This window comes from Sorex fumeus, unplaced genomic scaffold (assembly GCF_029834395.1).
Source record: "Sorex fumeus unplaced genomic scaffold, SorFum_2.1 ptg000015l, whole genome shotgun sequence".
NCBI classification, from domain to species: domain Eukaryota; kingdom Metazoa; phylum Chordata; class Mammalia; order Eulipotyphla; family Soricidae; genus Sorex; species Sorex fumeus.
The window spans coordinates 18111643-18127872 of NW_026606072.1; the positions used below are offsets into that span (position 1 = coordinate 18111643).

Genomic DNA, 16230 nt, shown 5'->3' on the forward strand with positions numbered 1-16230 from the left:
TGTGGAGTATAAAATTACATGAGACTGACACCTCAGGACAGTGAACACAAGGGCCAGGAAGATTCCTTCATAGTTGGAAGCCTTCCTCATGGGCCGAGGGGAGAAGAAAGCTGGAATAGAGAAGGGATCACTAAGAAAATGATGGTTGGAGGGATCAGTCGGGATGGGAGATGTGTGCTGAAAGTAGATAAAGGACCAAACATGATAACTTCTCAGTATCTGTATTGCAAACCATAATGCTCCAATGTAGAGAGAGAGTATGGGGAATATTGTCTGCCATGGAGGCAGGGAGAGGGTGGGAAGGGGGTATACTGGGGAGATTGGTGGTGGGGAATGTGCACTGGTGGAGGGATGGGTGTTTGATCATTGTGTGATTGTAACTCAAACAGCAAAGCTTGTAACTATACCTCATGGTGATTCAATAAAAAATTAAAATAAAAGAACTCATGGCTCCATAGACAGCTGATAAATAGATGATGGTGATGATGATGATGACGATGAACATAGATGATAGATAGGAAAAGAAGAAACAATCATGCAATCTTAAATGCTTTATGATCTTCGGTAGAAAAAAAGGTTTCTTTACTTTGATTCCATAAGGGCCATCAATCGTTCTTCTTCTGTACCTATTTTGTCTCTCTTCCTCATTCTAAAAACGTTTTTTGGACAATCTTTCTAGTTTAGGCCTGATTTGTTACCACTGACCACAATTCAAACTGTTTCTACGGAACTTAGCTGAAAGATTCATCCTCAATTTCCTAATCAGTCTATTTCCTAATCATCGCATGGTGTGCCAGGGCTAGGAGGAACTCTGTTCACCCTCACACATCTTCCCTTATCTCCACCTTGTGCTTCAACTCTATCTGAAATTCCTTCTGCAACATACTTCCTTGTTAGTGATTTAGCCAACATTAGCCATCTGCAATGATAGACATTCACTACCTCTGAGTGACCAGAACATTTTTTTGCAGTGCTCTAACAATTTAAATACTTGCATTTTTTTCACTCTCACTACTTTTATTTTTCTGTTGGAGTTTCACAGAACAATTTACCCATAAAATTGTCCATTCAAAACCTCTTTAAAAAGTAATATTTACAATAACATCAAAAAATAACAAAATAGTTGGGGACAAACTTAACCAGGAGATAACAAAAAAAAACTACAAACCTTTGCTAAAAGAAATTAAACAAGGGATTGGAGGATAGTATAGAGGGTAAGTCATTTACCTTGCATATAGCTGACCCCAGTTCAATTCTGGCACTATATATGATCCCCTGAGTATTACCAGAAGTGATCCCTGAACAGAGGGCCAGGAGTAAGCTCTGAGCACAGCTGAGAGTACCCTCTTTCCCAGCTCCCCTCAAATTAAAGAATGTGTCAATAAATGTAAAGACAACATGTTTCGTGGATTAGAAAACACTAGCTTTTTTGCTAAAATACTAATAATACCCTGATAGACAGAGTCAATGGAATCTCTATCAAAATTCCATGATGATTTTGCAGAAATATAAAAATATATCCTAAAATTAATAGAGTATCTCAAGAAAACCCAAATAGCCAAAACTGTCTCACAAACAACAACAATGTTGGAAGTCTCAAATCGTAATGACAATGTTCAATAATTTTTTTTAATTTAGATTTTTATTAGTGAAACACCATGCGGTACAGTTGTAGATTTACAAATTTTTGTGCTTGGGTTTCAGTTATACAATGATCAAATACCCATCCCTCCACCAGTGCCCATTCTCCACCAACACTGATCCCAGTATCCCTCCCACCCCCCGTCCCCCCCCATCCCAACCTGCCTCTGTGGCAGGGCATTCCCCCTTGTTCTCTCTCCTGTTACAATAATTTTTATAACAGTCAATGTTATACCGGCATAAAGATATATGTAGATTCCTGAAATCAAACTAAAAATTTGGAAAAATTCCTACTCATCTGTGGTCAAAGGTCTCTCAACCAGATGCCAAGACCACTCAATGAGGAGGGATGTCTGTCACTGTTACTGTCACTGTCCTCTCATTGTTCATCACTTTGCTCTAGCGGGCCCAGTAACATCTCCATTGTGAGACTTGTTGTTACTGTGTTTGGCATATTGAATACGCAACGGGGAGCTTGCCAGGCTCTGCTATGCAGGCGAGATACCCTTGGCAGCTTGCTGGGCTCTCCGAGAGGGGTGGATGAATGGAACCTGGGTCAGCCACGTGCAAGGCAAACCCCCTACCCGCTGTGCTATCACTCCGGCCCATGGTTATGGAAACGAGAAAGATAAAATAAGTGCTTATATGAAATGACGTTCGATAAAATCCTATTTCCAAATTTCATTTTTTAATTTCTAAGTTCGTCATATCAAGTTTTTTAGAGTTAGATGCCTGAAGCCTCCTTCCCATGCTCACATACACAATCTTCTAAATGCCACTGGAGACAGCAGGAGAACATCCAGGAAACGGGGCAGGGGCAGGAAATTCCTCAGCATGATTGTGACTGGTCTGAACTGGAAAGTCTCCCCTCCACCCAGAAAACGAGGTCCAGGACTGACTCCCACCTGCCCACAGGGCTCCATCTCCCTCCCACCGCCCATTTCATCAGCCCATCAACCAAACAGGCACCAGAGAAACTGCTGCTGGGACCCGGAGCCGTGACTGTCCCTGGTCCGGTCACTGCCTGACTGGGTGAGGCCCAGCAGGTCCCAGCCAAGCTCAGAGAACGGAACAGGACAGTGGGCAGGTGCTTGCCTGACATGAAGCCGACCTGGGTTCGATCATGGCACCACGTATGGCCCATATGGTCCCGAGTCCCCTGATCCCTGAGTGCAGAGACAGAGCCGGAGTAAGTCCTGGGCACTGCCGGGTGTGGGCCAATAACCAGGAAAAGAAAAGGGACAGGCCAGTCGCGGGCCCTGAGCGGCCGCCTCCCAGACACAAGCCTGGGTGCACACGCGCCTCAGACTCGTCAGCGCCACGACTGCCTCATCTCCAGACTCCAGGCCCCTGAACCCCCCTGGAGAGCCACCAGGAACCAGCTCCTCCCTGGGCCCGAGTATGCAGCCCTGCCCGGCGCTCGCCGCAGCGTGGCTCCTGGGGGAAGAGCATGCAGGGGGCCAAGTGCGTCAGCTTCTACAGGCGCAGGTTCAGGTCCTCCTTGGGGTGCTCGTCACTGCCGGGCGGGAAGGAGCCGCTGACCGCGTGCTTTTCCACCTTCTTGGCCAGCTCTCGGGCATGGGCGTCATCCAACTGGTCGATCTTCTGTGAAGTCTTAAAGAACAGGAATGTCTAGTCAACAAAAAGTGCTGGAACAACTGGCAACCACAGGTAAATAAATGAAGTCAGGACATCATGTCTTCAAAAAACTAACCCAAAATGGATCAACGATCTGAATATCAGATCTCACACTGAGCTGGAGAGATAGGTCAGTGCACTGGAACATATAATTTGCATTCAGGAAGACTGACTTTAATTTCTGGCACCACATGGTCCCCTGGTCACTGCCAATAAGCAACTACCAAGCACTTATCCCTCAACAGGAGTAGCTAGTAGCTCCTGGACAGCTCCAGGTGCGACACCCCCCGCCCCAAAGACTTAGCACTCATGGAATATAACACTTGTCAAAGATTTTTTGGATCTGATGACAAAAGCACAGACACAGAGGTGGCTTTCGTGAAGGGACTGAATGATGAGCTGTTGCAAGGATCCAGAGGTCCTTGAGTGCTGGTCCAGGGCTGAAGGACTTCCTGTGAGGGAAGCGGGAAGCTGGATGGAGAAAGCATGAAGCAACCCCATCAGTCTCTCTTCTCGCCACCAGTCTCTTGCCACTCCTACCAGAAGCAAACCAGATTGCCAGGAGGTGCGGGTGATGCAGTCAGCAAGGGCCAGACCTGGGGGTACAAGTAGGGTAGAAACTGGGGAGAGTGCATCCAGTGGGCAGAGATTAGGAAACATAACACTTCTTGCAAAGAATTGAATTATCACTGAAAAGTAAAGCTACCAACTTCAGATGTGAAAGAAAACCCTAAAAGCAAGATGAGTCTATCCCTAGCCCCCTGCCCCGCTCATCCCCGCCTCCCTCTCTGGGTTCACTGACTGGATTCCCGGAGAGAATAGTAAAATCTCACTGGAACAAAAAAAAGTGTGTAGTGGTGTGACAACATGGTCTGCCCTGGTCCATCTGGCTTCAGAAGCGCTGAGGGTTATGTGATGAGGTTAACTCACCAGAGAGAGTCGTGAATCACTTGTGTGGGTGCTGTCTTGTGTGATGTTGTTCTTTCGGAGAACTCACTGTATACACTGTGTCTTTAATTCATGAAGGTGATTCATCTGAGGAAGTGGACCTGACCATGGTGTATCAGGCGGCCGCTAATGGAGATGTCAATGCTCTGACTTCCGTGATCCGAGAAGATCCTTCCATCCTAGAATGCTGTGACAGTGAAGGTGAGCTGGTATTTGAGGATGTAGGAATTGATTTATCGAGGTTGGGGTGGCGGAGGCCACACTCAATGGTGCTCAGGGCATATTGCTGGTTTCACGCTGGGGAGTGACCTATAGCAGTACTTACGGAATCATGTGTGGTGCCAGGCATTGGAACCAGTGTTGTGGGATGCCAAGCAAGTACTGTAGCCCCTATACTACTTCTCTAGCTCCTATTTATTTATTTTGAATCCAGAAGAATGTCCTGTTCAGTCTTTCATAGCTGACCTTCAGTGGTGAGCAATTTTAATGACACATCTGACAGATAATTTCAAATCTGAGGGATAAGAAGTATCTTGCCCTTAGTACTATTCAGGTCTCTTAATATTTCTTTATGTGGAACTTTTAAACACAAATCTTCACATTTTTTTACATCACCTCTTATAGTGAAGCCACTCAGTGTACCTATATTTCCAGCTTCTTTACGAAAGAATAAAGTAGACCAGGCACACAGCTAGAAAAGCAACTTTTGGTAGCAGTGGGTGTTAAGACAGTATGAGTTCAAGGACTCCTGCTTCTGGAAAAATAGATATGCTTTTTTTTTCTATACCTATTCTTATGCAACTAAAATCTTGGCCAGTGTCACTGTATCACTGTCATCCCATTGTTCATTGATTTACTCAAGCAGGCGCCAGTAAGGTCTCCATTCGTCCCAGCCCTGAGATTTTATTTATTTATTTATTTATTTTTAATCACTTAATCACTTAACTTCCCGTTAGTCGTCGATTTGCTCGAGCGGGCGCCAGTAACGTCTCCATTTGTCCCTGTCGCGTGCTAGTGTAGCCCAATGGCATCTGTTCGCTCCAGGAACATGAAGGGCCTCAAACCGATCGTTCATGATCTTGACGAAGAAGTCTGACCATCTGGAAGGTGGGCGGCCACGCGGTCTTTTGACATCCCGTGGAATCCAGTCCGTAACAGCTCTAGTCCAGCGGTCATCTTTAAATCTCATTACGTGACCAGCCCACCTGATTTTCGACACCTTGGCATATGAGACAGCGTCCCTGATTCTTGATCGTCGACGGATGTCAGAACTCCGGATTCTCTCTCTCATTTGAGTGAAACGTGATATTCCAAGCATAGCTCTTTCTATTCTTCTTTGGGAGACCTGAATAGCGTTCTCATCTTGTTTGCGTAGGGCCCAGATCTCTGAGGCATATGTTAATGCAGGAAGAACAGTGGAATCAAAGAGATGTTCCCGGAACCGGAGGTTCTTCGTCCTCTTAGCTATTTCTTCGACGTTCTTGAAGGCGTTCCAAGCCGCTCTCTTCCTCCTGCGCAGCTCGGGTGCCAGGTCATTTGTCATGTTGACCTCTCCACCTAGGTACACATAGCTGTTGCATTCGGAGATGGTCGTTCCATTGAGAGCGAATGGGACGTCAGGAACGAGGCTGTTTCTCATAAACATTGTCTTCGTAAGATTCAGCTGTAATCCTACCTTTCCACACTCACGGTCAAAGTCCGCCAGCATTTGTGCCGCTTGGCTGATGTTTGGTGTTATTAAAACAATGTCATCAGCAAAGCGGAGGTGGTGTCGTTGCCGACCATCTATCTTCACTCCCATTCCTTCCCATTCCAGTCATGGCATGATGTTCTCGAGGGTGGCACTGAAGAGTTTTGGTGAAATGGTATCACCCTGCCGCACCCCTCTCTTGACATCAACGATCACTTCTTTGTAGAATGGTGAGATCCTGGTAGTGAATCTGCAATACAGCTCACGGAGGATCCTGATGTATTGGGCTTGAATGCCCTGATTGGCTAGGGCTTCAATGACCGCTTCCATCTCAACAGAATCAAAGGCCTTCTTTAAGTCAATGAACGTTAAACAGAGTGGCATCTTGAACTCCCGAGAAACCTCAATGAGCTTGGTTATCATGTGGATGTGGTCGATGGTGCTGAATCCTTTGCGGAATCCGGCTTGCTTGCCTGGTTGTCCTTCATCTAGTGTTCTGCCAATCCTATTTAGGATGACTCGAGTGAACAACTTGTAGATGACAGACAACAGGCAGATCGGGCAATAGTTGCCAATGTCATGGATGTCTCCCTTCTTGAACAGTAGTCCTGCTGGTTTTCCATTGGGACGGAACCTTGGATTCAGACAGGTAGCAAGTGAAGAGCCGAGCCAGTGTATTGATGAGTACTGACGGCAGGTTCTTCAGGTGTTCAGGTCTGACCTTGTCTGTTTGTTTCTTTACCGACGAAATGGCGTGTCGGATTTCAGAAGGGAGAACGTTGGGAACGACATATCCATCCTGTGGAATTTGGTATGTCGGCAAGTGGACATGGCTATCGAAGAGATGTGAAGGTGATCTGGCTGCGACATCTGTCACCCCATTGATCGCCAGGGTTGATTCGGCTGATCTGGCTGGCTAGGCGGTTGTCCCCTTCCTCCCTCACCGCTCCATGTGCGTCCCTCCCGAAGCTGCACGCTCGGTCGAAGAGGACGGCCTCCCCGATAGAGATGGACCGGTCTTCGGTCGAGGGTATACGAGTAGCTGCGCTCCCCTGCTAGAACCTCCAAACAAGCTCATTTATTTTTAAATTTTATTTATTTATTTTTTGCTTTTTTGGGTCACACCCGGCGATGCACAGGGGTTACTCCTGGCTCTACACTCAGGAGTTACTCCTGGTGGTGCTCAGGGGACCATATGGGATGCTGGGAATCAAACCTGGGTCGGCCACATGCAAGGCAAATGCCCTACCCACTGTGCTATCTCTTCAGCCCCAGCCCTGAGATTTTAGCAGCCTTTCCTTACTCATCTTTCCCAATCAGCCAGTATAGATATAAAACAAATTTAGACTTTGAAAGTGCAGAGAAAATGGTAGCCTGGCTAGACACTTGGGGCCCAAGAGTGATACAGTAATTAATTCCATGGTTTTGCTTGTGTATATCCCAGACCTAAGATTTGAAGAAACCAGGAACTCCAAAATGCCAACAGGCGTGGACCAAAAAAGTCCCCAACCAAAGTCCGCTGTCACCAGCTAAAGGACAAGGAGAGAACCAATCTAGGAAAACAATGTCTTGAACAATGACTCAGGGCTGGAGAGAGTACAGGATCTAAGGCACTTTCCTAGCATGCTGCCAACCATGGTTTGAATCCCCTGCACCACACATGACCCCCACCCCCCAAATAACACAAGGGGGTCCTTCCTGCACAAAGAGCCAGAAATAACCACTGAGCACCTAAGGACTCTAATCCAGGCAAATCTCTCTCCTCCCTCCCTCTTTCCCTTCACCTCCCTTCTCCATCTCTCCCCCTTTCCCTCTCTCCCTCATTCCCTCCCCCCTCTCCCAGACCACACCTCACTCCAGGAACATAACATGTAGACCAGGAATCAAACTAGGATTGTAAGTGCCTTCACTATTGTCCTGTCTCCTGACCCCTAGTTAATAATTTTTAATCAGTTAACTTGGCCCAAAAGGAGTTTGGATTTTCTGATCATGAGAGTAAAATGTTTGTAAAAAAATGAGTGGTTGCTCCCTAATTTAATCTTGGTGACTTTGTTTGTTTGCAAAACAGAGTCACTTTCACATCTGCCTTTAGGCTGGAAGTGAAAAGTGAGAGTCAAAGGTTAAATACCAGCTGTCTGATAAATGCAAGAGCCACACAGTGTTCAGTTCTACCCTGTATACACTGACTATAAAGATACGAATAAAGCAGCACTAAGATGGAAATTTATAGCACTAATACATTGAAATTTATAGCACTAATGCATTGATTAAGAAAGAAAGATATTGGGCTGGGAAGATAGCTCAAAGGGCTGGCGTGCATACTTGGGGGTTTAATCTCCAAAGACCTATCTTCTCCAGGAACAATTCACAAGCTGCCAGCCTGGAATAACCCCCAAGCACCACCAAGTGTGACTTAAAAACAAAACAAAACAGAAAAAGTGGGAAGTATTTCGTCAATAATCTAAATTCTCTTTTTAAAGAACCTAGAGTAAGAGGGCAAAATAAACTGAAAGGAAATAGAAAGAAATTAGAAACAGTAAACAATAACATTGAAAATTAAAGAGAGAATAAGTAAAACAGGAATTCATTGGGTGAAAGCACTGTAGCACTCTCCTGTTGTTCATCGATTTGCTTGAGCGGGCACTAGTAATGTCTCCATTGTGAGACTTGTTGTTACTATTTTTGGCATATCAAATACACCACGAGGAGCTTGCCAGGCTCTGCTGTGCGGGTGGGATACTCTCGGTAGCTTGCTGGGCTCTCCAAGAGGGACGGAGGAATCGAACCTGAGTTGGCCGCATGCAAGGCAAACACCCAACCCACTGTGCTATCGCTCCAGCCCAGATTCGGTGAAAAGATCAATAAAATTGACAAGTCTCTAGTTTATCCACAAAGAGAAAATGAAAGATGCAGCAATTAAGAATGAAGTCAAGTTATCACAGCAAACTTTGCAATAACGAAAATCAATATACAGTTTTGCATGCATATGACTTGTTAAAATAATAGCTTCATTCCTCATAATTCTAGAATTCACTTAATAAAACTAGATTATTTGAATATTCCTATAACTCTTAAGAAAAGTTAATTTATAAATTAAAAATTTCAGAAGAAAAAGTCCTAGGACTAGATGTTTTCACAGGAGACTTCTACAAACTTTTAAATATTATCAATTCTATTTGTTCAGTTAGGAAAAATTGGGGTGAGGGGACAGCTCTACTCAATTATGTTTCTTATGCTGATAACAAAATCAGGAAAATATGGTATAAAAAATTAAGTTACTATCCAATCTTCCTCATTTAAATAGATATATAAATCATTAGCAAGTTTAACAAATAGAGCACATTAATTGAAAAAAAGAATTATATATCATGACCAAGTGGATATGTCCTATTTTTTTTCTTCTTATATTGAATCACTGTGAGATACAGTTACAAAGCTTTCATGACTGAGTTTCAGTCATACAATGGTTGACCACCCATCCCTCCACCAGTGTACATTTTCCACCACCAATGTCCCCAGTATCCTCCCACCACCCAACCCCCACGTGGATATGTTCTTGCAATGATAGTCTAATTCAATGTCTGAAAATTAACATACAGTTGGAGAAATAGTACAGTGGGTAAGGCGTTTGCCTTGCATATTGCCAACCCTGGTTTGATTGCTGGCATCGCATATGGTTCCCTGAACAGCACCCTGAGTAAGCCTTGATAACCCAATAACCAGAAAGGAAAAGAAAAGAAACAATGTAATTCCTCGTTTAATCAGAGAAGGCAAATCACCCACCCTCTAAGTAAATGAGGAGAGAACATTTGACAGATTTGTTTGTTTGTTTGAATTTTGGACCACACTCAGCTGTGCTCAGAGGTTTCTCTTGTTGCTGTTTGGGCCACACTTGGTGGTGCATGATGGTGGATAGAGGTTACTCTTGGCTTTGCACTCAGGAATTACTCCTGGCAGGGCTTAAGGGACCAAATGGGATGCTGGGAATAGAACCAGGGTCTAATGCCTGCAAGGCAAATGCCCTATCCACTGTACTATCTCTCTGACCCCCCACAACCCGTTTGAATGATTTTTTAATGCATACTCATGAGTGAAAACTCTCAGCAAATCAGGAAGAGAGGAGAATTCTCTCAATTTGCTGAAGAGTACCTTCAGAATTCCACAACTAACATATTAGTTATTGGTTAAAGATTGAATGTACGCTTCTAAGATCAAGTCACAGCAGTCTGCTCTCATTCCTATTTAGCGGAAGTTCTAATCAATTAAAAATAGAACAAGGAAGTAAATACAGACAAAAAGAATAGGGACTGGAGTTCCATCTGGAAGGCTGGAGCACAAGCTTTGCATGTGGGTTCCCAGGTTCAGTCCCCAGTACAGTGTGATTTCCTGAGCACCACAGGGAGACGACCTCCCTTCCCAACCACCACCACCACACAGAGGTGGGAGTAGCCCCTTGAGCACTACTAGGTGTGGCCCAAAACTCAAAAGAAAGAAAAATGAAGATGGGCTGAGAGCAGGAGGAAACCTTAGATCATTGGTGAGGGGTTGAAGCTGGTGGTAGGTTTGGAGTTGGAATATTGAATTATTGGAGCTCTGTTATTAACAGCTTTTTTCAATCACAGAGCAGTGCCAAAAATAATAATAATAATAATAATAATAATAGCAATATAAAAGGAAAAATGCATCCCTTTTTTCATGGTTTAATTAGAAAATCCTAAGGAATCTTTCTCTAAGTTCAGCAAGACTATAGGCTACAAGATAAATACACAAAATTCTATATTTCTATACACAAGAAATGAACACAGACACCCAAATTAAAACCAAAATGTCATAAAAAATCACTTAGTTAAAAATACTTGGGTATAAAATGATAAATTTGTGCAGGACATATGGTGAAAACTACAAAATGCTGATGAAAGACAGAGAAGATAGAAGCAAACATAGACATTATCATGTTCATGGATTAGAAGACTCAGTTTAGTAAACATGCAAAGCTCCCTATTGCATATGCAAGCTTAATAAAATTTTTATCAAATCCCAGCAAGTATTCTTTTGTAATATGGATAAGATTATCTGAATTTACGTAGAAAGCAAAGGAACTGGGATAATTAAAACATTTTGGTAAAAGAAGGATAAAGTAGAGGAATCAACGTACCAAATTTCGCAAGACTTATTGTGCAACTACAGAAAGAGGCATGTAGCTCAATGGAGAAAATTCAGAACTGAGAAATTAAATCACATAAATATGCCCAGCCAATCTTTTGACAAAGGTGCAAATGTGATTTTGTAGAAGAAAGTTTCCTCAATAAATGGTATGTGGGCTGGACAGATATCATTGAGGCTTGTGTTGCATGCAGCCAACCCCAGTTCAATCCCCAGTACCATATAAGGTCACCTGAACACCTGGTGAAGTGATCCTTGGGCACAGATTTTGAAATAATCACTGGGTACTGAGTTATCCAAAAACCAAATAAATAAATGGTGCTAGAGTGCACAAATATCAAACAAAATATCACTAAATCAAAAAGACAGTCTACTGAATAGGAAAAAATATTTGCATACCACATATTGCCAGAAATTTAATATCAAAGATAAAGAAAAAGGGCCAGGGAACATAGGCTTTGCATGCGTCACTCCCCAGTTGGATCCCTAGTATCACATGGTCTACTGAGCACCACCAGAAGTAATGCCAGAGCACAGAGCTAGGGATAGCTCCTAAGTATTTACAGGTTGTGGCAAAAACAAGAAGAGAAGGAGGAATGAGAGGGGAGAAGGAAGAGGAGGAAGAGAAAGCGGAGGAGGAGGAGAAGGAGGAGGAGGAGGAGGACGAGGAGGACGAGGACGAGGAGGACGAGGAGGACGAGGAGAAGGACGAGGAGGAGGAGGACGAGGAGGACGAGGAGAAGGACGAGGAGGAGGAGGAGGAGGAAGATTAGTAGGAGGACCAGGAGAATAAGGAGGAGGACAAGGAAGAAAGAAAGAGAAGGAAAAAAATAAAGTCGCAAAGCTCAACAACAGAAAACTCAAACTCCATTAAACTGCCGAACAAACATTTTTCCAAAGAAAACACACAGATGTGCCAAAAGACACATGAAAAATTGCTCTTTATCACAGATTATGAGAAAAAATGCAAATCAAAATGAGATATTACTGATGGAAAACAGGCACATGAGAAATTGCTCCATATCTCTGATTATCAGATAAATGCAAAGCAAAATACCAGAGAGATATTACCTCTCACCAGTGAGAATGGCCTGGATCCAAAAGGCCAGCAATGTTATGTTCTGGCGGGACTGTGGAGCAGGAGTTCTGGCTCACTGCTGGTGATGAGAAAAACTGGGTTAGCCTCTATGGAAAACAGTGTAAAAAACGAAAAATAGAACCACCTGATGACCCAACAATTCCACACCAAGGAGTCTGTCCAAATAACACAAAACACTAATTTGAAAGTAAATATGAAGTTCTAGGTTCATTACATAGAATAACCCAACAACAGATGCTGGATAAAGAAGATGGGGTCTATATGTACACAGTGAAGTGCTACTAGGTTAATAGAAGAAATAAAATCTCAATTTTTGCTGCAACAACATGGATGGCGCTGGTGAAGAGGGTCATGCTAAGTGTATATAAGTCAGAAGGAGAAAGCCAAATACTAGATAATTTATGGAGCATTCCTATGTGGTATATAAAGAAACAAAACAGTACAACAGAAACTTTTTGATGAAAACAAACCCCAATCTCTGATCACAGAACTGATATATCAAGATGGGAGGAGAATAGCCAGAAAGGGTCCTAAGGACTGTCTTGGGGGGAACATTGGCACTTCATGGTGGGTGTAATACAGTAACACTGTGCCCCTAAAGCATGGACATTTATGTTCTTCAATTAAAATTTTTTTAAAAAATAATTTGAAGCATGCACAAATAAATGCTGCTGGGACAATTCAGCATCATAAGGGGAAGGAGGGCAAGGGAGAGAGACAGAGTCAGAAAAACAGAGAGTGTGAGGGAGAGGAGGATTTTTATAATAGAGAAGAATCACATCAATCTCTAATAGACATCTAAACAGATCTCTGCTGAGCAAAGGATAGCATATAGAGATTTTTTCCTTTTCCTTGAGTAGCAGAAATACCTAGATCCTGTCTAACCAGGCTGGTTTGGTCCAACAGTCCTGCAAAACTGACAATTAAAAAAATGCAGAGTAATAAGGAAAAAACCCAGAGAGCTCTGAAATGGATCCACACAAAATATGCTCAGAGGATCAGATTCCAAAGGTGCCAGTGGAATACAGTGGAAGAGCTTTGCCTCTTCCACTGGGGATGCTAGAGAGATTCAAAAAAGGAAAAAAATTCTCCCATGAAAAAGAGAAACTCCCAGAAAAAAAGAGGAAGAAAAACATTGGCCTCTATTTCAGATGTCATACTCCATTGCTGCTTTTACCTGGTACAAGTGTCTGAAAGAGATCTCAGTGGGAGAAATGGGATGAGAAACTGTCTTGTGAGCTGCAGTCTTTGAGTGAGAACAGCAACCTGGAATCAATTCATTCTCTGGGAGCTCTGAGGCCCTCGCTGGCAGTTCAACTGGAGAAGAAACCGCCTTCTTGTGAATCCCAAACCATCGAAACAAGACTAGCTAGCCAAAGGGTTGTGTCTGAGGTTTGGGTTCTTAGCCCAAAGTGGTGGAAAACATCTGACTTCTGCCTTTCCAGGCTGCATCAGCTCTGTGAAGCAAATCTTGGTGGATAATTGCAACTCTATCTTTATTCAAGAGGAAAGCATGCAGCTAACCAAATGCCTTGGCCTTTATCATTTTCCCCCTCAAAGGAGAGGGTTCGGAGAGATAGTACATGTGTAAAGGTGCTTGCCTTGCATGTAGTCCATCCGTCTCCAGCACCTCATGGTCCCCCAAAGCATCACTGAGTGTGGCTCAAAGTATGCCTCTGCCCACCAAAAAAAAAACATTACTAAAGTGATTCCAGTAGAGGCAATCACCCTTATTGTTTGTTTGTTGTTGTATTTGATTAGGGGATCACACCTGGCTGTGCTCAGGGTTTACTCCTGGTTCTGTGTTCAGAGATCACTCCCGGTGGGTTCAGGGACTATACAGAGTGCTGGGGATTGAACCCAAGCATGCAAGGCAAGCATACTACCCACTGCCCACTGTGCTGTTTTGCAGCGCCTGGGGCACACACAGGGGAGCAGGTGCTCTACTGCTGAGTCACATCCTGGCCCAAAAGCAGCATTTTTTTAACTTTTGGGGTCACATCCAGCGATGCTCACGGGTTATTCCTGGCCCTGCACTCAGGAATTACTCCCGGCAGTGCTTGGGGGACCATATGGGATGCCAAGGATTGAACCCAGGTCGGCCACGTGCAAGGCAAACGTCCTACCTGCTGTGCTATCGCTCCGGCCCCAAGAGCAGCATTTTGAGCAAGTCTAGGTTAGACTCCTATCCTTTCACTCTTATCTTCCACACACCCTATACAATTACACTACTGGGCCTCTCTACTGGCTGGCACTGCTTTCCAAAGGTGCTTGCGGGTTCCACACTGTGCAGATTAAGTCAGGGTAAACTTGCATGTTATGGCGCAAACTACACAGATTCCCAAGTTTTATCATATGCAAAAAATGATCTTTGATATTGCTATATTACAATATAGCAATCAAACTCAAACTCATGGCCTCACACATGCAAAGCAAGTACTCTATGGCTGAACTACAGCTACAATCCCTGTACCAAATGTTTTAGTCAAGCAATTACTGTAAAATTGCAGAAGATTGAATAAACCAGAAAAATTTACTCTATATACATGTACCCAGTATCTTATTTTTCAATGGCTTAGGTTGTGTTCAGGATAGTGTATTACCTGAAAAGAACATAATTAATAAACATATAAAGTCTGTTTATATATTTTTCATCAAATGCTACTGTTGTTATTACTATTATTATTATGGGTTTTGTGGGGGAGTACACCCACCCAGCAGTGCTTGGGGACTGCTCCCGGTGAGGTGTCAGGGGTCACTCCCAGAAGTGCTTAGAGATGGAATGCAATGGCAGGGGTTGAACTCACATGTAAAACATGTGACCCAGCCCTTTGAGGTATGTTCCCAGATTCCACTGAACATTTATACAAGTTGTTGATATGTCTCCTCACAGGATGCACGCCGCTGATGCATGCAGTTTCGGGACGTCAAGTGGACACAGTCAAGTTGCTGTTGAAGATGGGGGCCAACATTAACATGCAGGACGCTTATGGGCGCACTAGTCTATGCCTGGCGACCTATCTGGTATGGTCTGTGTCTCTCACAGGTGCTAAAGAGTAGGGTGAGCTTAATGGGCCATGATAGGAGTCCCACTTACAGAAGAGTTTTCTTGAGTTTATGCTTCCTACCAATGGATCTAGTATGTGAAGTTTTGGTTCAATCATCATGTATGGCCTAGCTGACTTCTATGAATAGGGGTCCTTTTGGATCTACTTTAGCATCCTTTAAGACACACATGATACCATCATTATGAAATACCCTTTTTCATCCCTGCTGCATTAAAATTTTCCTGGGAGGGGGGCGCATGTCTGAACACATTTATTGCTTTTACTGAGCTGAAACAATAACACAGCGGGTAGGTTGTTTTTCTTTGCATGCGGCCAACCCGGGTTCGATTCCTCCATCCCCCTCAGAGAACCCAGCAAGCATGGCAGATCCTGGCAAGCTCCCCGTGGAGTATTCAATATGTCAAAAACAGTAACAACAAGTCTCACAATGGAGATGTTACTGGTGCCGCTTGAGCAAATTGATGAACAACAGGAGGACAGTGCTACTGAGAGCACCACTCAGTATTCCTGACTGGGTAGCTACTCTTATAGCTACAGCTGACCAAAATGGAATAGGGGGCAGAGAGATATTGCAGGGGATAAGGTGCTTCCATTGCATGTGGCTGATCCCAGTTCAATCTTTGACACCATATGATTCTCTGAGCAGCATCAGGAGTGCTCCTGAACTAGAAGTACCTTCTGAGGAGAACTGGGCATAGACCTCTATTAAATAATTAAATATGCATATTAAATAATTTAAGATGTATATGTAGAGTAGGAGTAAGTGTGTAGAAGAAACTGGAAAATGAGAATGTTGGAATGCTGAGAACCACGATGAGTAGAGTGTAGGGAGTCAGGGAGAAATCTGTTTCTTAAGGGGCAACACCAATCATAGGACTCAACCCACAATCAGCACTCAGTTGAAAAGTTGCGTTTTTTTTTTAACCTGTTCTCATCATAAGAGATTTCAGCATTTACCAGAATTGGTAACAAGCTTGGTTAAA

The 16230-nt window shown here is 43.7% G+C and overlaps 1 protein-coding gene across 2 annotated transcripts in view; it reads left to right on the forward strand.

Moving 5' to 3' along the window:
* Positions 1–16230, forward strand: part of ANKRD55 (ankyrin repeat domain 55) — a 98602-nt gene that overhangs the window by 22276 nt on the left and 60096 nt on the right. For both annotated transcript variants that reach the window (XM_056112099.1, XM_056112100.1), the window contains exons 2-3: positions 4306–4428; positions 15073–15203. In XM_056112099.1, coding sequence (XP_055968074.1) covers positions 4306–4428; positions 15073–15203 — 254 coding nt within the window. The remainder of the gene's footprint in view (positions 1–4305; positions 4429–15072; positions 15204–16230) is intronic.